Below are 19,115 nucleotides of genomic sequence, written 5' to 3' on the forward strand. Positions count from 1 at the left end.
ATTTTCTCAGATAATACAAATGCCAACACATGGAGGACCAGCTTTAAAAATCACAACTCGACTTTGATGTGGATTATGGAATCAAGTTGACTTAACTGGATAGCCTACGAGTCCCTCAAGTAGGTTAATTAAAAAGATACATTTAATGGGTCTTGCTTACGTGTGCCAAAAGGTCACACTTTAAAGTGCAATAAATGCAGAAATTGGATTTTGTATAAAAAATTATCTTTAAAAGAATCTTTTACTATCAAAATAGCCTCCGCTGCTTACTCCGAGGTGTATTTGTTGCACTTTTACTTGTGACCTAACAAAAGCCATATTTAATTTAGTAAATATCCTAAAATGAATTCTATATTAAACCATATAATATTTACAGATTTGTACACTTGCCTGAGTCAACTCATGAGACTTGTAGTAGACTCTCTTCAAGTGGGTGTTCCAGAAAATTAAAAAAACTTTGATTAAAAATATATTAATAACATTTACAAATTTTCATTTGATGTAACATAAAATTCATAAGAACTAGGAATTAATATCAATCCATTGAAGTTGGAGTTCCAGTTCACCACGTTCAACATTTCTCAGTCTCAAACATAAATCTTGAACAATCTTGCCATCTTTCCACATAATACAACTCTCTTCTGATAAGTAGTTCTTCCTGCTCGGTGACACTTTCCTGATTATCGTACCACTTGGAAAACCTTGCAAGTTCATCTTTACAGCTTCTATAAATGGCTTAATGTCGAACTCTGCATCTCCCATTTTGTCATCTAGGGTGAATGTATCCTTATCGAAAACTGCCTGCAACCACGTAAAACAAAAAATGAATTCCTATTGTTACCAAAAATGGGTAAGTCTTGTGTGGTTTTCCCCAAGCCTAGGATGAAGTTGCTTCTGTTTTTGTATGTTTTTTTTTTAAATCTCATCAACATTGGCCTACTTTTGTTTAGAGAAGTAGCTAATGTTGAATTATTGTGTCAAAATATCTGATATATGTGGCCCAACACATATACCTGGTTTTCTAATTGAAAGGCTAAATTGCATAAACTTGTTAAAATTGGAATTCATATTGTAATTCAATAGGGGCTCCCAGTATTTGTATCAAAATTTGATGGATAAGTGGTTATTATTTCCTTTTAATTATATATGTAGTATGGTGACCTGAACACTATGTTTCCATGATGAGTAGAAATGTAGTGCTCCCCCCTCACCATCTACTTTACTTACCATTCATTCTCTAGTAAGAAAGGTTTAATTTCCACCAACGAAGTGTACGAGCATTGTAGAACGAAGTAAATTTAGCTGATCCTGATCTTTCTATTTTAATTTCAAATTTATTTTGATTGTTATTGGTAATTCTCGCACTATTTTTGACAACTAAAAACGAATAAAATAAAGATTTTCTAACATGATCCTTTAAACATTTTCATTGTTCAACTATTACTTTGTATAAACACAGCTATCATTATTCTTTAGGCCAATTCGACTTCATACACCTATATCGACAGAAGGCAATATAACCAACGTGTGAGAAGAATACTTACAAGCTTGACTGGAAGATTAGGATCTGTAATAGCAAGTGTTAACTCTTCATTCCACTCAGGATTGACATTCTTTTTCTTCACACTAGTCTTCAATTTCTGCATCAAATTTATACAATATCAGAATAAAATCAATAAAACTAGTAAGAGAAGATATGAATTTCAAGATGTATAGAGCAAGGAAATGAAATATTAAAACTTTATCTGTAGAATAATAAGCACGAGAATCACAATTTTCCTTGAAAACTAGGCTTACAATCTCTCAATATCACTTCTTTTATGTAAAACTGAAATCTCCTGAACAATGCCTTCTCGGCTAAATTTTACGAAATTGGGGACTCGCGGTATACCACCAACAGAATATAAGGCACAAGCTTAACATTAACTAATTATCACTTCCCATGTTATTCTGCTCAATTGAATTGATTATGTCAGATTTTATGAAGGATGAGGGAATTTTTTGTTTAAAACATAATAACTGAAAATGATCCATCCTCAAGTCCATTGCATGAAATTGTACAGACTTATAAGATCAAACGGCTATCCTAGTGATTTAGTTGGATTTGGAAGTCTTTATCAACCTTAGAAGCACCACTCTTGAAACACATTAAGAACGGTGAGGCGCATAGAATGTAAGAATTCTAAATTCATAGATTTTAGTGTCATTTAAGCTTACTATAGATATGGGTTTGGTATTACTTCTCAAATGGAAAATTGACCCAAAATTAAGTATGAAAAATCCTTTGATATCTACAGCAACAACAACAACTGAAAACAAAGCCACCCATCGAGCTATAACTCAATCAGATCCAAAAAATGAAGAAACATGTATCATGTTATTCAACCATAAACAAGATAAAATATGGATCAACAGAAACCAATTAAATACATAGACAAGAGATTGAAACTAACAGACATTCTAAACAAAATAATGTTTAAGTGGGTTTTCTAATATTACCTGTTTTCCCATCTTGATCACGACGTAAGGATCACTACTACAAAGATCACGGATAGCCAGATCAATGCCTCGATGAACCCGAATTCTAAGAAGACCCAAGAAATTCTCCATAAAAAAAAAATATTATGTAGAAGCAAACGAAGAAGAAGAACTATTAGGATGTCTGAGAATTAAAGTATGAGACTATAGCTAGCTCCTTTGAAAAACACAAGTCCCCTCTCTATTTAAATACGAGTATGAGGTGTTCTTTCCTGGAATATTCCTTTTTGGCATGTGCGCGCACTCAAAAACAATTATTTTACTTTGTTTTATTTGTTGACCGCAGCCTGTTATGTTTCACGTTCACGTGAACTTTCCTAATTGTTGTACGTTTTAAGTGGTCTATTTTGTCCACCTTTGACCTTAAAGTTCTGAAAATAGATTTCTTTGTTTATATTTTGCTCATTAGCTGCGCTCGTGGTTTTAAAATCTGGGAGCCCCTCAGCTTGGCCGTCCAACATACCAAATTGACTTGTCCGATTCATAAGTTAAACTATTTAAATGGATTCAAAATTATTTATTAGTATATTTTTTTATTTAATATTTTTTTATATAATTTTATAATTGTAAGATGGATTAGTAGAGGATTAATAAAAAAATCGTATTTTAAATTATTAAAATTAATTATATATCTTATAGAAAAGAGTGCTGATTTTCTAATTAGAAAATATTCCATGGAAGATGTGCAGTTGTATATCCCAAGAAAAAGATTTATAATTAAAATAAAAATAAAAAATACGAAAAAACACATCGCTCAGCCTAGTTTTTGTAAATGGCCAAAAGGAGTCATCTTGGATCATATGGACAAGTAGGATTGGGATGATGGTGCTCAAGGGGTTTGATAACCTTAATGAACTTAATTTCTCATGGTTTAGATTTGAGAAAGTGTCCACGCGATTACGATGTTGGTGCCTATTACATTATAATCTGTTCAAGATCCAAGATGATACTTTTGAAAGTCTCGACCGAGTCTACAGGTTTTTGGTGTTTTCTGATATTAAATAATTAAATTTTAATATAATCTTATCCAGATTTGTCTGAGGCCGATGTAGGTTTTTTGAGAGCTTCTATTGCCACACCAACAGTTTCTAATGCCACATCAATTCATATATAAATCATCAAAGAATTAGGATACATTTGGGGTGGTGTTAGAAAAAGTTGGTGTGGCTATAGAAGCCTCTTTTAAAAATGATTTAAATGTTAATTGAGTAATATGAGGTAAGATTATGCCATTAAACCATCTATTAATCCATTTTTAATAGAACAATAATAATTATTTACACCGTGGGATCATGTATGTTTTCATGAAGGGAGTTTCATGGGGGTCTGCAGTGGCCAAGGCTTTCCAAATTGATAAATTTTGAGTTCGTTAGGCACGAAACCAGCAGAGTGGCGGATTGGTTAGCAAAAAATGGAGTTTCCTCGCATGGTTTGACTTTGTTTATTGTCAATTTTCCTTTTGACCAATCCCTGTTATGTTTACAGGATATTTCTTCTTCATTCTTTCGGTTTTTATTAGCCTCTTATAAATAAATAAGGCGGGGCCCTTAACAGTCCTTGCTTACTTATTGAAATAAAAAAAAAACACAAACTATTGGTAATAATATGATCAAATAATATGTCAACATTTCAAGGATATATTACTAGAAGGCCTAACCTTAATCCCGTTGGAGGGTAAAAACCTTTTGATTGAATCAGATTAAAATTAAAATGATGGTGGAAGCTCTAAAAAATTCAGGTGCTAACCCTTAGACCATGAATTACTCCTAGTAGGTTCTCTTCAAATGGGTCTGTGAAGTGTGATAAAGACTTACAAATTTGTTTTTAAGGCCCTATTTACAAAGATTTTAAGGTTTAATAATACATAAAAATCCCTAAATAAATATAATACGCTGATAGTCTATGTTTATTATTATTTTTGAATAAATTGTAAATTTTATAAATTAATTCTAATTATTTATTTATGATAGGTCAAAGTCGCTAACTTCAAAAAGATGAATCAAGATAATTAGATAAGTATATTACGATCAAGACTCAAGATAAGATCACGGACCAAAGACAAAATTCATTGGGCCCATAAGAGTTGCGGCATGGTGAATACCTTGGGCAGAGTAGTGATGTCGATAATATTTTTCTCGAGATTTGTACAATGTTGAGGTGGCATGATTTGTGACGTAACAAACTAGGGTTTAGAGGTTCTTGTAAAACACAAAAGTGTTCCAAATCTTAAAGAAATCCTAATTTAGTCTCTATAAATAATATACCAGACAAGAACTTTGGATCATCTTATCTTATCATCTCTTATCTGCTCTAGTCCTTTCTTATTCTTTTTAGTTTTTAGTCTACTTTTTGTTCAAACTTTGTAAACAGAAGGAGTTCTTTGCCAATTTCAGGCCAAGATTAATAAAAGAAACATCAATTTCTTCCCAATCTTTTCTCTATTTATTTTTATTTGCTTTTATTATTATTGCAATGGACCTCCATTAGAGAGGTTGATAAAGCTTAATCAAGATCATCTTAGATAATTTTATTTGTTTTTAATCATTCTTCAATGCTCTATTGTGATACCAATTTGTTAAGTAGTAGTCATTAGATATAATATTTATTTTCCTGATTTTGGTAGTTTAATCTCAGCTAAGTTTAAGTTAAACAATACCTTATTAGAGATTGATATTTAACCCACTACAACATTTTTGACCTACAGCGGCGTTCTATAACAGCGGATCATTTTATCCGCCTCTATATATGTACTTGTTGCAACGGATAATTATATCCACCGCGATAGGTACCCACGCAAATACCAATCCTGTATATTCAATTCCTACAGCAACGAAACAGTATATCCGCCGCTATAAAACCAAATTTTCTTTTTAATAATATTTTTTTAATTGAATATAGCAGCGGATTGAAAAATCCGTTAGTAAAAAAATCAATTTTCTATATTATCAATTTATTTTAAATTGAATATAGCGGCGGATTTCTATATCCGCCACTATAAAATTAATTTTTTAAATATTTAGTGAAAATTCATTATAACAACGGATTAATTTTTCAACAAAAAAAATATTTTTTATTTTTTATTTTTTTACTATAGAAAGTTATGTATTTTTTTATTTTTTTGGCACAGAAAGTATGGTATAGTTGTTACAGCGGATAAATTTATCCGCCACTATAGGGACCCCACCCATATCCCTCAACTCTCACTTCTCTCTCGATTTATTTATAGTGTTGGTTTATAGTAGCGGATGATTATTTCAGCTACAATATGGTATAATTTTTACAGCGGATAAATTTATCCGCCACTATAGGGACCCATCCATATCTCGATTTATTTATAATATTGGTTTATAGTAGCGGATGCTTTATAATATTGGTTTATAGTAGCGGATGCTTATTTCTACTGCAGTATGGTATAATTTTTGCAGCGGATAAATTTATTCGCCGCTATAGGACCCACCCATATCCCCTCATTCTAACTCAATTTATTTATAGTTATGGTATACTTTTTGCCGCGGATAAATTTATCCGTCGTTATAGGACCACTCATATCCCACAACACTCGATTTATATAAAGATGGCAGCGGAAAATAAAATCCGCCGATAACGAATATTACACTTACGAAAAAAGAAATTTAATTCGCGAAAGAACAGCCCGCGAAAATCTATTTCCCTCTTCCCCTCTCATTTTCCCTCTCATTTTCCTCCTCATTCCTTCTCTGTCATTCTCTTTTGTTCTCTCGTCTGTTGGGTCTTGTAAGATTACTTCGACAAACTAGATTGTCACTAAAGAAGGCGAAGGCTAGGCGAGAGACTGGGCCACCTTACTTCTTAGTGCCATGGAAGACGCCGTAGGCTCCATAGACGGAACTATGTTTTAGGTATTAGGGAAGAGAGAAAGAATGCATGTATGGAGATTCTTTCTGTCAGAGGTTCAAGGTCTGGGTAAGCGGTAGATGATAGATTCCCTGTTGCATTCAGCTTTCCTTTCGGATAGGAGACAAATCCTTGTTTTTTTCTCGCATCTGGTAAGCTTTCTCTCTCTTGCTCGCGTGCGTTTCGATCTTTCAATTTTTTCAATTGGTACTCTGCAACTCATCTGATTTAGGGTTTTATTTTTATGTTTTTTATTTGATTTACTTTTCCAACGACTTGATTCTACACGATGTTAGTCGTTTCCACCATTTCCAGAATGGTTCTTGCTCTTGTCAGGATTATTGGTGATTTCATTCCGGAGGTTTACAAATAGATTTGTTCTTACGGGGTAGGTCTAATAAATGTGCAACTAACTTGAAAGTGAAGGAGTAGTGACAAACTCACATTCTTGATGGAACCTCTTGTTGACACTGTTAATCAGAACCAAATCATCACAAAATCCCATTTACTTAAGGTGATGAAAAGGAACTCTGTTGTTCTTGTCTTTTAATTATTTTCTACTGTGTTGTTCTAAACTTACTACTGTGCTTCTGATCTCTATGGATTGATTTGATTTCCTGTATTCAGAAGATGGACATCTCTAAGATGGCTTCTGGGTACGTTTCCTTTGTGTCACCCTTTAACCTCATGGCAGAACGCAGCCATTACTTCCATGCCATTGTTGCATACTTTGACATCTCATTTACAAAGTGTCGTAAATGGATGGCTTCTCTACAGGTTTCTTTCTTTCTTCTTTTTTTTTTCCCTTCACCTTACAGTTTTACTTCCACTTAGGTGTCAAATTAACGTAATACTCCTATCTTTATTCATATATGGGACCAGCAATGTAAGCCTAATAGTTAGCAATTAGCATGGTTTTAATTAACAACATTGTTTGTAGCTGTTCATAACTGCATTACAATGTTTGTGGGTCATACCACTTTATTCTTGGTAAATAATTCCCATAATATAACTGTTATTAGCACTTATTTCCACTTGAGTGAAACTAAGTGGTGGTCTAAACAGGCCAATGCTAAAGCTGTATGGATCAGTTGTGGTTGATAGGGGTTGAGATGTCACTTGTAACCGAAGCTAGCAGTCTTACCTGAAAAGTGTTAAGACGCAACAATGAACTAGACATCTAGGATATATCACCATTTTATTGTGAGCTGCAAGAACCTAGCCATCTTTGGTCAAACTTTGAATACTAGATATGGAGGTCCCTAGCACTAATGTCAAATCATTTGATATCATAAGGGTTATGAGCACATTGCACACTTATGCAAACTCACCAGCCTTTTCAAGTGGCTGCTTGTTTAAATACCTTTTTATTGTTTGCTAAACACATCTTCAAAACCTTAAGAAATTGTTTTTGCATTTTGTGTTATTGTCTGATAATCTTTACGCTACAGGAAATGTTGAAAGATACAGTGAAGACTAAGACATATCAAAATTTTATTTACAATAATAAAGTAGTTTTAGATGTGGGGGCTGGACTGGAATTGTGTCCCTCTTTTGTGCAAAGGCAGGGGCCAAGCATATTTATACGGTAGGTTATTTTATTTCCTTTATTTTGTTTCAAATATTCTGCTATTTTTTTTTTTTCGAAACCGAGGTATCCAGGCCTCTTAGAGTACCCGTAATCCTTGGGGCATGTGCAGTCCCCTCCCCTCACACTCACCAGATAATTTCTGGGCTAAATCCATGAGGGTGGCCACTTAGGGGAGTTCGAATTCAAGACCTCTACTTCCTAAGGTGTGGTCTTGGTCATCTCACCAACCCTTAGATGATTTCTTCTGTTGTCATTAGATGATTCTTTTCGTATGTGTGCCATTTAGAATTAATAACAATATTGTTATTTGGATTGTAAGTTCTAAACTCTTTTTGGCTGATTTTTGCACTAACTTGTTAGTACTCGACAGTTTCTATTGTCACTTTATCACTTACTAGCAATGGTGATGTCTCACTTCTTTTGTCATTTAATTAAAATAGTACCAGGATGTGAGTGTACTTGTTTTTGGCTTATATATGGTTCAATTATTTTAACAATTTACTTCCTCACTTCCAGAATATGTGGATTTTTCCTGCAGGTGGATTGCTCCCAAATGACCGACATGGCAAAAGAAATTGTTAAGGCAAATGGATTTTCTAATGGTGATTATCATTCGTTGAAATTTTGCAGCCATAGTTATGTTCTACCACGTTGTTTCATGTTTCTTGTTACAGAGGAAATAATTATAGTGGTACCCCTGCAAAATCTCATCTCTGTGAGGGCAATCTGCTTGCTTATTTAACAAAGTCAATCTATCATTTACCGAAGAAAAAACTTAATCTCCATTACTTGATTTCTGAAATTTTGGAGGTGTTCATGTTTTTATGAGATGTCCAATGTGCCATTAGTCTCATTCTATCATATTTCTAAAGATTACTATCTATTTGGGCCGACAATACTTTGCCATGCTGTCCGTTTAAAGTTAAATCCTCATTATTTGTACCGAGGAACCATCAATGGGTTGGCTTAAGTGGTATTTTCCCAAAATGACATCTAACTATTTGTATGCAATAACACAAATTTGAGATTGATTGAGAACTTATGATCTTCTTCCTCTATCTTTCTTTTTTGATGGTCCAAACCCCATCTCCCTTTCACTCGTTTCCTCATTTCGACCTAGGTGACCAATGATTGCATGCTGGCACAGGTGGAGGAAACAACTCAATGGTAAGACTTAAAGATTGCAAATTAATGTAGGATGGTGAAAACCAACCTAGAATGATAAATCAGAGATCAAGAATAATCTACTAAAGCAACTATGGTATAATTGTTTTAGACATGGGTAATATATTCGCCACGTGCTGATGTTGCAATTTGCCATGTAGCACTGTTGAAGCTACCACGTGTTCGTTATCAAAGCCGCCCCATGGCATCTATCGAGAGAGCTAGTTACATTAGTGCGAAAAGATCAATAGCCTGACACTTCGAGCATGACGCCCCACACAGAGCATGACGCCCCACATCTGTCGCGAATATTCAATGATAAAGTTGTCATTGTTTCAAATTTTTCTTTTAGATTTTTGAATTTTTGGAGGGTTTTGTGCTTTTATTTAGTCTCTAGTTGTTAATACTGATGATTTTTTTAGTTATGCTTCAGTGATTTTTGAGTTGTTGTTGAGGGATTCAGTTTGCTGGTGATTATCACAAATTTATGGATTTTAGGGGGTTTAGAACAACTATTAATGATTTTAGTAAGATTTTGGATACGAGATAGCTGAGAACTCCTAAATTCTGAAACAAATAAAAGGAAATGGCAATTCAAATAGCAGAACAAGAAGATATCAACACAGGGAAAACTAGAACAATCACCACGGAATGATACTATACTAAGTACCTAAATTCTCATTTATTTAAGAGAAAAATCGCATACATAGTAGTTGATCAATAGGATCATCAAATAAGATTGATTTATTTAATTTTAACCTAGTGTGTGTGTGTGTGTGTGTGCACTATGTTTTTGACCTCATTCTCTGTTCTAGTTAACATGTATCCAGCAGGGCACTCTAGAAGTTAATATAGTTTACCTGATTGCATCATAAGTTTTTCAATTCTCAAAATTAACTTTTTAACTTCAAACAAAAATTGCTTGTCAAAACCATGACATATGACCTTGAGCTTTTCCCAAGCGTTTGTGAAGTTATGACTATTAAGATTTAAACTTTTCTAAATGATTAATCAGAATATTTAAAGCTAAGTACCAAGTTGGATGATCCTGTGAAGTATTAACTAGTGTTCTTTCTTATTTATAGTTTGGTGGATGCTTTTGAAGGGCAAATAAAATTTGCCATGGATAATTTAATTAGCAAGAAAATTAAAGAAGGTATTTTAAAGCTTAATCCCAAGTTGCAAGCTATTCTAAAGAAATCGCAATAGATGAGATTGCTTCTTTGAATGTCACATTTGTTAATAGTGTAGACGATTATGGCCTCATTAGCTATTCTTTTATTTGCGGTGGTCAGGTACTTCTTATGTGTGTCAAAAAAATCAGTAAAATCTGCTTAGGTGAAGGAATAAATGGTACAGACACAGCCGATATGGATATGAAGCAATGGATACAGAGAAACTGTGAAGATGACATGAAGAGATGGATGGAGAATTCCCAAACCGATCATCTCATTCAACTTCTTTTCAAAACTTCTCAATCTGACGAGTTATTTACCAATAAGGTATCTTGTCTTTCAATGGTATTCTTTATAAGAATGGCCACAACTGCATTACCAAATTCCCTTGGTGCTTCTCTAGACCATACATAAAAGAAGTATTTACTGAATTACAATTACAGAAAATATTTAGTATGTCTACATCTGTACCTAACAATTGCTTAATTACTTATTGAGTGTTGAACTAAGAATGGAGTTGTGGGTATCATACTATAATAATGCTTAAGGACCTAGGGTCGTCGATCACCTCATGCTTTTAGAGTGTTGTGGGTATCATACTATAATCATGCAACCTCTCATAGAGTTGCCATGTGCAGTATGCACAATGCCTTGTGTGCTTGTAATGAATCCTGTTTCTCCAATCAATTGTTTAAATATTTTATTTTATTTCAGCCGGTGTGGTCTAATGCATTAGCACATTGGAAAGTACTAAAAAGGCCTGAGTGTGTTGGTTAGTGTCTTAATCCATTTGAAATATTATAGTTTGTTTCTTTTATAATTCTTTCTCTATAGGCATTAGAGAAAAGTATAGTTCTGGGCAATAGTTTGTTTGCTTTGTTAAATCAATTGGTCATTTGCTTATGTAGGCCAAGAAAAATGAGCTTCGTGATGAGAAATAGAGGCTAAAATCAGAGAAAGAGAAGCTGGATGGGCAATGCTCCAATAGAAATTTTCAAATCGAATAACTGAGATTTAGGATTTTTGTTGTTTTCAAAAAGTCATATGTTACACATTCATTACAACAATCTGCTGGGAGAAAGGTACTCACCACTTAATCCTCTCTTGTTTCATAGTTACAATTAACAATGTGGGGCATTCCTTATAACTTGAATATGTTCTCAAAAATTATTTGAGCTATGGTGGCAGCCGTATAATGATGAGAGATGGGAATGAAGTGAGCAAACTTTGAGAGTTTATCTACCATCACAAAAATGGTTGACTTCCTTTTGGATTTAGGAAGTCCTTCCACAAAATCCATTGAAATATCTGTCCATACTAGCATGGGAATTGGTAGAGGTTGTACAAGTCGAACCGGGCTAAGAGTAAAATGACAATTCTATAAGACTAGGAAGACCGATTATGTTTTATGGAGCTGAATGTTGAGAATCAAGAAACAAAATGTGCATAAATTGAACATGTAGTTACAATTATTTTCACGCTTGGTATCATGGTATGTAGCTACAATTTCATTATATGTGGATCCTCAGAGAATTCTATAGAATGATGACCCTACCCTTATTAAGTGGGGTGGTGTGTAGGCAAGCCATTGTGGGCAAATAACTCTTTGAATTCTTTGGCCTCTACTTCTCTTCCCTGCAACTAGACTCATGATTAGAATGATTTTAAACTTACAAGAGTACTTCCATGCATGTTATCAGGGTTCATCTAAACGGGGTGAACCATCCATGTTGACATGTTTCTGAATCTGACATTCCAAGGGTTCTTATCTTAATGCATATCTTATTTTTTCTCCTATTTTTCAATTTAGTATCAATTGACATTTATTTAGGGATAAATCATTCTTACCCCAAACATTAGACATTTGTATGGAAGTAAAACCAATTTACGAATGTCATGTTCAATGGATTATAATGTGACTCATCTTGCATCCCATTATTTGTCTACCCCAATAATTTGAATTTAACCATTTAATACTAAGGTGATTAAATGGTGAAATAAAAAAAAATCTTTTAATAGATGTTAATGGAGCAGTGGTCATCAAGAGTAGAATTAAATATTTCTTGCTTTTTGTGATTTGCCTTTCCAATATTTTATTCGATTCTTTTTTGATATCTAAATGAATATGTGCATGATCACTTATACTTCATCATTCTACTTTGTAGTACCAAGGAAGCCAGACTTCAGCTTGGATGTAGTGCGCATTGCTGAAGTTGTTGAGTAGGAGAATCCAAAATGCATATTCCTAACTTCTCCCAACAATCTTGATGGGAGGTACATTTTCAATAGAGCCTATCCCAACTCCTTTATGCATTATTTTAAGACTTGTTCCTTGAGGGACCTTGGATCCATCACTCTTAATGTATCCTACTTTAAGAATGATGGATCCATCACTCTCAACTCTTACATATGTCCCAACTCGTGGACTACCTCCAAAATAGGTGATCGCCCAAGAAGCTAGAATGGCTGTTTGATTTTGGCCTTCTGATTTACGGTTAAAACTTGGATTGCTGAACAAATTTGGGATAATATTTCAGAAAATATTCTCATTTAGTGAAATCTATGACTGAATGACATAAAAAATCGAATGACATTTCGTTTTCAAATTATGTTCAATTATCCCCAATGCAATGTTCCTTGTCAAACTAGGGACATTTTTGTTCCGATGCCTGGTCAATTTCAACCCTAAAGGATAAGGTTAACTTTGAATTAAAGATTACCCTCTTGATAGCAATTTTGAAAACTCCTCAGATTCAAAGAGAGTTAAAATGCTTACTGGACCTTCATAAAATCCAACTTTATATCCCAAAAAAAAAAATTAGTTCATTACTCTTTCACCCTGGGTAGGTAGAGTAGGACTCCCAAAAAATTAGTTCATTACTCTTTCACTCCGAGTAGGTAGAGTAGAACTTCCCAAAAAAATTAGTTCATTACTCTTTCACTCCGAGTAGGTAAAGTAGAACTTCCAAAAAAAAAATTAGTTCATTACTCTTTCACTCTGGGCAGGTAGAGTAGGACTCCCAAACAAATTAGTTCATTACTCTTTCACTTCGAGTAGGTAGAGTAGAACTTAAAAACAAAAAAAAAAAAAAAATCAGTTCATTACTCTTTCACCCTGGGCAGGTAGAGTAGGACTCCCAAAACAATTAGTTCATTATTCTTTCACTCCGAGTAGGTAGAGTAGAACTTCCCAAAATAATTAGTTTATTACTCTTTCACCCTAGGCAGGTAGAGTAGGACTCCCAAAACAATTAGTTCATTACTCTTTCACTCCGAGTAGGTAGAGTAGAACTTCCCAAAATAATTAGTTCATTACTCTTTCACCCTGAGTAGGTAGAGTCGGACTCTCAAAAAGCTTAGTTCATTACTCTTTCACTCCGAGCAGGTAGAGTAGAACTTTCCCAAAAACAAAAATTTAGTTCATTACTCTTTCACCCTGGGCAGGTAGAGTAGGACTCCTAAAAAATTAGTTCATTACTCTTTCACTCCGAGTAGGTAAAGTAGAACTTCCCAAAAAAATTAGTTCATTACTCTTTCACCTTGGGCAGGTAGAGTAGGACTCTCAAAAAGCTTAGTTCATTACTCTTTCACTCATAGTAGGTAGAGTAGAACTTTCCCACAAAAAAAAAATTAGTTCATTACTCTTTCACCCTAGGCAGGTAGAGTAGGACTCCCAAAAAAATTAATTCATTTCTCTTTCACTCCGAGTAGGTAGAGTAGAACTTCCAAAAAAAAATTAGTTCATTACTCTTTTACCCTGGGCAGGTAGAGTAGGACTTTCAAAAAATTAGTTTATTACTAGTTCACCTAGGGTAGGTAGAGGAAGACATTCAAATTTTGCTCATATTATGCTCAGTTTATGCTCAGATTATGCTTAGTTTTTTTTTCTCAATCTTTGCTCAGTTTCACACAATACATACACCCACACTTGCACTTTTTAGTCAGGAAGAATTCTCTAAAATTCAAGGATCTGACACTGTCAGTGAGAGCTCACGCTCAAGGACCTGACAACTTTTTAGTTCGGGGAGAGTTTTACGCTCAAGGATCTGAACATCCTGATGAATTGCTAAATCAGGCTGTAAAATGAACTGCACTAGCTTTGACATTCGGATATCGCACTATCTACCAAAATAGATTTGCTATCTAATTTACTTCAACCCTCTGCCAAAGAGGGGCATCTGTAGGCACCTCATTTTTACACTTGCCTGATTAATCAACTCGTCAACCCGATCGCAATGATTCCCAATGATGGATGTTATTTTCATTGCTTTATTTTGTTACCAGATGTGTTTTAGAAATCTGGATGAGGTATCTCGAACTGACAAGACCTTAAAAACCATGCTACGCTAGGAAAATACGACTCCAGAAACATAGAAATCATCATCTTGCAAACTCAAAAAGAAGTTTCACGATAAAAATCACTAAAAAAATTACCAAATTATCAAAATACCCCTATCCTCAAAACAACCCTAGAGCCGACGTTACGCTTAGAAAAACTCATTAAAACACATAAAATAACAAATCAAAATCAAATAAATCATTTCGCTAATTTTCACAGAATTTAACAAAATTACGAAAATACCCCTCATAAAGTTCATGACCATTTCACATAAAAAATTTCATAAATGACAAAAACTAATATTTTCATTGAATTCCTTACGAAAAATCGATTCTAAAACATCCTAGAATATTAAAAACCGACTTAAAACGTGAAAAGTCCTCTCTAGGGGCAAAATGGTAATTTCACAATTTTCATAATTAAAATTTTGAAATTAATAAATAAAACATTAAATAATTAAAGTGAAACATTAATGAAATTAATTTAAAATTTTGAATTAAAAAAATCGCTCAATCGGACTTTCAAGTAAAATTGTTGAGGGTTCGTAAGATATTTCTTTAAGAACCCCTCCATTTGGTGGTCCAAAGAATTAAAGATATAATAGAGGGGGGTTCTCCAAAAATTTAAAGTCAATCAAGAAAGACTAAAGTCAAGGTATTAAAGTCAATGAAGTGAGACTAAAGTCAAAATTGAAGTCAATCAAGCAAGACTAAAGTCAAGATATTAAAAGTCAATCAATTAAGACTAGAGTCAAAATATTAAAAGTCAAACAAATAAGACCAAAAGTCATAATAGAGCTCTCATTAAATAATAACTCTATCTAATAGAGTTCTAATTAAAACACAACTCCATCTAAAATAATTCTAATTAAAACACAACTCTACCTAAAACAAGTCTAACTAAAACACAACTCTAATTAAAAGAACTCTAATTAAACACTAACTCTATCAAAATCAACCCCTAAAAAAATCTATAAATAGAGGTGCTCACACCCTATTTTCGGATCAAAGAAAAAACTCTAGGAAAAGTAGGTGAAGAGGCCTCCACAACCTCTCCAAAACCCTAATTTTGGAGCCTCAACTCTTTACCTAACACCCCTACGTTGATTTTAGCCTAAAAAACACCCAAAAACCTCTCAAAAACATCCCAAAAATTCATAATAAATTCGAAGCACCTAGATCTAAGAAGGAAATACCTTACCTCGGAGATCAGAAATCAGATCTGGAGACATAACGAAGTAAGGAATACGGTACAAGGAGCCGTTTTCACTAGATCTGAGGGAATAACACTTTTGTAGATCGAAGGTAAGATTTTTTCATTATTTTTTAATCTAGGTTTGTCATTAGCGATGTAGATTTATTTGGGATAAGTAGAGACCGGCAATGGCCGGGCGGGGTTGGTGCCTAACACCTTCGAACCCCGTAACATGATCCCCGTATTTAGATTTTTTGTAGTAGATTAGTTCATTATCCGTTTTAGAGTCAGTTTGGTTCCTAGACCATAATAACTAGGTGGTGACTCCCAAACCTCAAGGGTCAAAAGCGGATCCGCGCACCCTACGGATCGAGGGCGCTTTCAGGTTTCTATATTACTTTTGGGTGAATTAATTGCACACTTTGAATTACACTTAGTGAATAGGGCACCCTTACGAGGATGACACAGTAAGGTAAGAATCAAGTTTCATCATCGATTTCTTACCTTAATAGAAAATTAAATTTACAATCAACTAATAGTTAATTAAAATCTGGATAGACTTGATTTAAGGTCCCATCGAGCTCAATAGGCAAAGTTAGTTTAAGTTGCACCAATTACACTTCTTAATTAAGGTCAGTATCTAAATAAAATCTTGTCCTATTGTATCCTGCTGTACAAAGGAGATAGACTATATCTATTCGAGACAAGAAAATGATTTAAGAGTGCCCTTGCATAGCATTGCATATTACTTCTCATTGGAGATTGCACTAGCTGACTTTGATTTCAAAGAACTGGCTTGGTGGCTAAGACTATCCCTTTGAAGTAGTTAGGAGTGTTTACTCTATAGGAACCCATAAAGTACTGTAAATTCTTTCATGTATTCTCTATGATTCTATAATGTATGGTAGGTAGGAGATTTCAACAAAAACTTCTTTCATGTACGGATCGAGGGCGCTTTCAGGTTTCTATATTACTTTTGGGTGAATTAATTACACACTTTGAATTACATTTAGTGAATAGGGCACCCTTACGAGGATAAAACAGTAAGGTAAGAATCAAGTTTCATCATCGATTTCTTACCTTAATAGAAAATTAAATTTACAATCAACTAATAATTAATTAAAATCTGGATAGACTTGATTTAAGGTCCCATCGAGCTCAATAGGCAAAGTTAGTTTAAGTTGCACCAATTACACTTCTTAATTAAGGTCAGTATCTAAATAAAATCTTGTCCTATTGTATCCTGCTGTACAAAGGGGATAGACTACATCTATTTGAGACAAGAAAATGATTTAAGAGTGCCCTTGCTTAGCATTGCATATTACTTCTCATTGGAGATTGCACTAGCTGGCTTTGATTTCAAAGAACTGGCTTGGTGGCTAAGACTATCCCTTTGAAGTAGTTAGGAGTGTTTACTCTATAGGAACCCATAAAGTACTGTCAATTCTTTCATGTATTCTCTATGAGTCTATAATGTATGGTAGGTAGGAGATTTCAACAAAAACTTCTTGAGCCATTTGATTTAGAGATCACAAGATCTTACCCACTCCTTATGGTTAGGAGAGATTTCAATCCAATACCTATTCCACAAATTCTTGACATAGATCAGCAGCCTAATTAGTCGCCTATCCCACGTCAACTTATCACAGAAGAAAAAAGAACTCTCATTGAGTTGCTTGCACCTATCTCAGTCACTCCACCTTTTTATATTGCCTTACTAGCAATCAATATAACATAATTTGAAATTAGGATAGCCACAATTAATATGCTCCCTAAATTTCATGAGTTTGAGAGTGAACAATCATACAACCATCTTAACAAATTCCTAACTTTGTGTCAGAACTTTGGAAATGGTAACTTGAAACGAGGAAAGTATAAATTTAAGGTTATTTTTATTTCCCTAGAGGATCATACAGCAGCATAGTTGAACTTCTTGGCCTTTAACTCTATCACCACTTGGTATAAGTTATCAAAGAAATTCATGGCCAAATTCTTTTCAATGACAAAAACTAAGTAATTTAAGAATGCCATTTAGAATTTCAAGGGACAATTCGATAAAGAATTATCCCAAAACACGGGAGAAATTCAATAACCTACTGGTCAAATGCCCTCATCATGGGATAAATAAAACCCATTGGTCAACTTCTTTTATAGTGACCTCCTAATAACCCAACGTATCCTATTGGAGTCAATGCACAAAAGGAAATTTGTGAATCAAACCCCCAATACGAGTTCCTTATTGAACCAATTGAAAGTGCTTTAAACTAGATCACCAACTTAAGAGAATTTGATAGAGAAGACATGGGAGTTAAGAAACTAGACATGTATGGGATCCAGACTGATCTAGATCTCAAAAATATCATGAAAAGCCTGATCAATGGGGTGCAAAACTTATATAAGAAACTTGATACTTTTAGTATCAAAACTAATACCCAAGAGGCTACCCCAGCAATGTGTGTCGGAACTGATCCACAATCAATATGTTTCCTATGTGAAAGTTTCGACGACGTTATCAAAAGCTGTCTGAGTCTTCCAATAGTTAAGGTTGAGCAAGCTAATGTTATTAGGTCTTATAGTACTTATAGGAAACCCACTCCTAATTCTTACAGTCAGACTTACCACCCTGACAATAGGTTTTCCCTAAATTTTTCCTATCATTAAAATGAACCTATCTAATAGGGTGGTGCTCCAGGTTTTTAAAAGAGCTATAATAAATAGTGTCAACCCGTTGCGAACCTAGCCTTGGTTCCACAACAACAATATTCTTCATCTTTTTAGAATTTTGATTAAAGGGCGATTGTTGTCAACCATATGACTGACTACTCTCCCCCAATTGTACAAACAAACTCATCCTTAAAAGTTATGATGATTGAGTTGTTAAAGCAACAACAACAAATTATGCAATAACAACTATAGACTAATCAAAACCAATCGCAAATCAATCAAGTAAATGCGTAAGTAATCAATAAACTTGAAGTTTTGTTAGGTCAGTTAGCTCTTTTAATTGGAGAGAGAAATAAAGGACAATTCCCTAGTTAAACAATCCTATACCCAAGAGGACCTGTTCCAAATGCTCAAAAAAGACAATATGAGATAGTAAGTCAACCAGATCCTACTAATGACTCTGTCTAAGCAATCCCTTTTCATGTTCTAAAAATCTAGTAGACAATCAGGTTCAAGGGCCCAAAGAGCATCATTAAACCCTAACAAAAGATAAGAACCCAATTGCACATGCAATAGA

The 19,115-nt window shown here is 34.1% G+C and overlaps 2 protein-coding genes and 1 long non-coding RNA gene across 4 annotated transcripts; 2 read left to right on the forward strand and 1 right to left on the reverse strand.

Moving 5' to 3' along the window:
• Positions 1 to 354: 354 nt before the first annotated feature.
• Positions 355 to 2,690, reverse strand: LOC147394100 (protein C2-DOMAIN ABA-RELATED 4-like). Its single transcript, XM_086453801.1, has 3 exons — positions 2,500 to 2,690; positions 1,545 to 1,640; positions 355 to 801 (listed from the first exon to the last, which is right to left on the reverse strand). The coding sequence occupies exons 1-3, from the start codon at positions 2,608 to 2,610 to the stop codon at positions 523 to 525; spliced, it is 486 nt and encodes a 161-aa protein (XP_086309927.1). The 5' UTR covers positions 2,611 to 2,690; the 3' UTR covers positions 355 to 522.
• Positions 2,691 to 6,386: 3,696 nt separating this feature from the next.
• On the forward strand, positions 6,387 to 10,598 carry LOC147394101 (uncharacterized). The gene is made up of 3 exons (XR_015181707.1): positions 6,387 to 6,563; positions 10,252 to 10,322; positions 10,462 to 10,598. It is a non-coding gene; the product is annotated as an uncharacterized LOC147394101 (long non-coding RNA).
• LOC147394102 (protein arginine N-methyltransferase 1.1-like) lies at positions 6,656 to 8,915 on the forward strand. Of its 2 annotated transcripts, XM_086454602.1 has the most exons (4): positions 6,656 to 6,925; positions 7,039 to 7,188; positions 7,863 to 7,999; positions 8,541 to 8,632. In XM_086454602.1, the coding sequence occupies exons 1-4, from the start codon at positions 6,863 to 6,865 to the stop codon at positions 8,557 to 8,559; spliced, it is 369 nt and encodes a 122-aa protein (XP_086310728.1). In that variant the 5' UTR covers positions 6,656 to 6,862; the 3' UTR covers positions 8,560 to 8,632. The 2 variants fall into 2 exon arrangements, with proteins under 2 accessions (XP_086310728.1, XP_086310727.1); XM_086454601.1 differs by lacking the exon at positions 7,863 to 7,999 and having other exon boundaries at positions 6,659 to 6,925; positions 8,541 to 8,915.
• Positions 10,599 to 19,115: the final 8,517 nt, after the last annotated feature.

Source organism: Akebia trifoliata, chromosome 9 (assembly GCF_017979445.1).
Source record: "Akebia trifoliata isolate Shusen 1 chromosome 9, ASM1797944v1, whole genome shotgun sequence".
Classification (NCBI taxonomy): domain Eukaryota; kingdom Viridiplantae; phylum Streptophyta; class Magnoliopsida; order Ranunculales; family Lardizabalaceae; genus Akebia; species Akebia trifoliata.

Coding starts and splice junctions, on each gene's coding strand:
- LOC147394100 (XM_086453801.1), bottom strand. CDS start 2,610: ATGGAGAATTTCTTGGGTCTTCTTAGAATTCGGGTTCATCGAGGCATT. Junction 1,641..2,499: donor TGATCAAGATGGGAAAACAG/GTAATATTAGAA, acceptor AATTTGATGCAG/AAATTGAAGACTAGTGTGAA. Junction 802..1,544: donor CTAATCTTCCAGTCAAGCTT/GTAAGTATTCTT, acceptor ACGTGGTTGCAG/GCAGTTTTCGATAAGGATAC.
- LOC147394102 (XM_086454601.1), top strand. CDS start 6,863: ATGGAACCTCTTGTTGACACTGTTAATCAGAACCAAATCATCACAAAA. Junction 6,926..7,038: donor CAAAATCCCATTTACTTAAG/GTGATGAAAAGG, acceptor TCCTGTATTCAG/AAGATGGACATCTCTAAGAT. Junction 7,189..8,540: donor AATGGATGGCTTCTCTACAG/GTTTCTTTCTTT, acceptor TTTTTCCTGCAG/GTGGATTGCTCCCAAATGAC.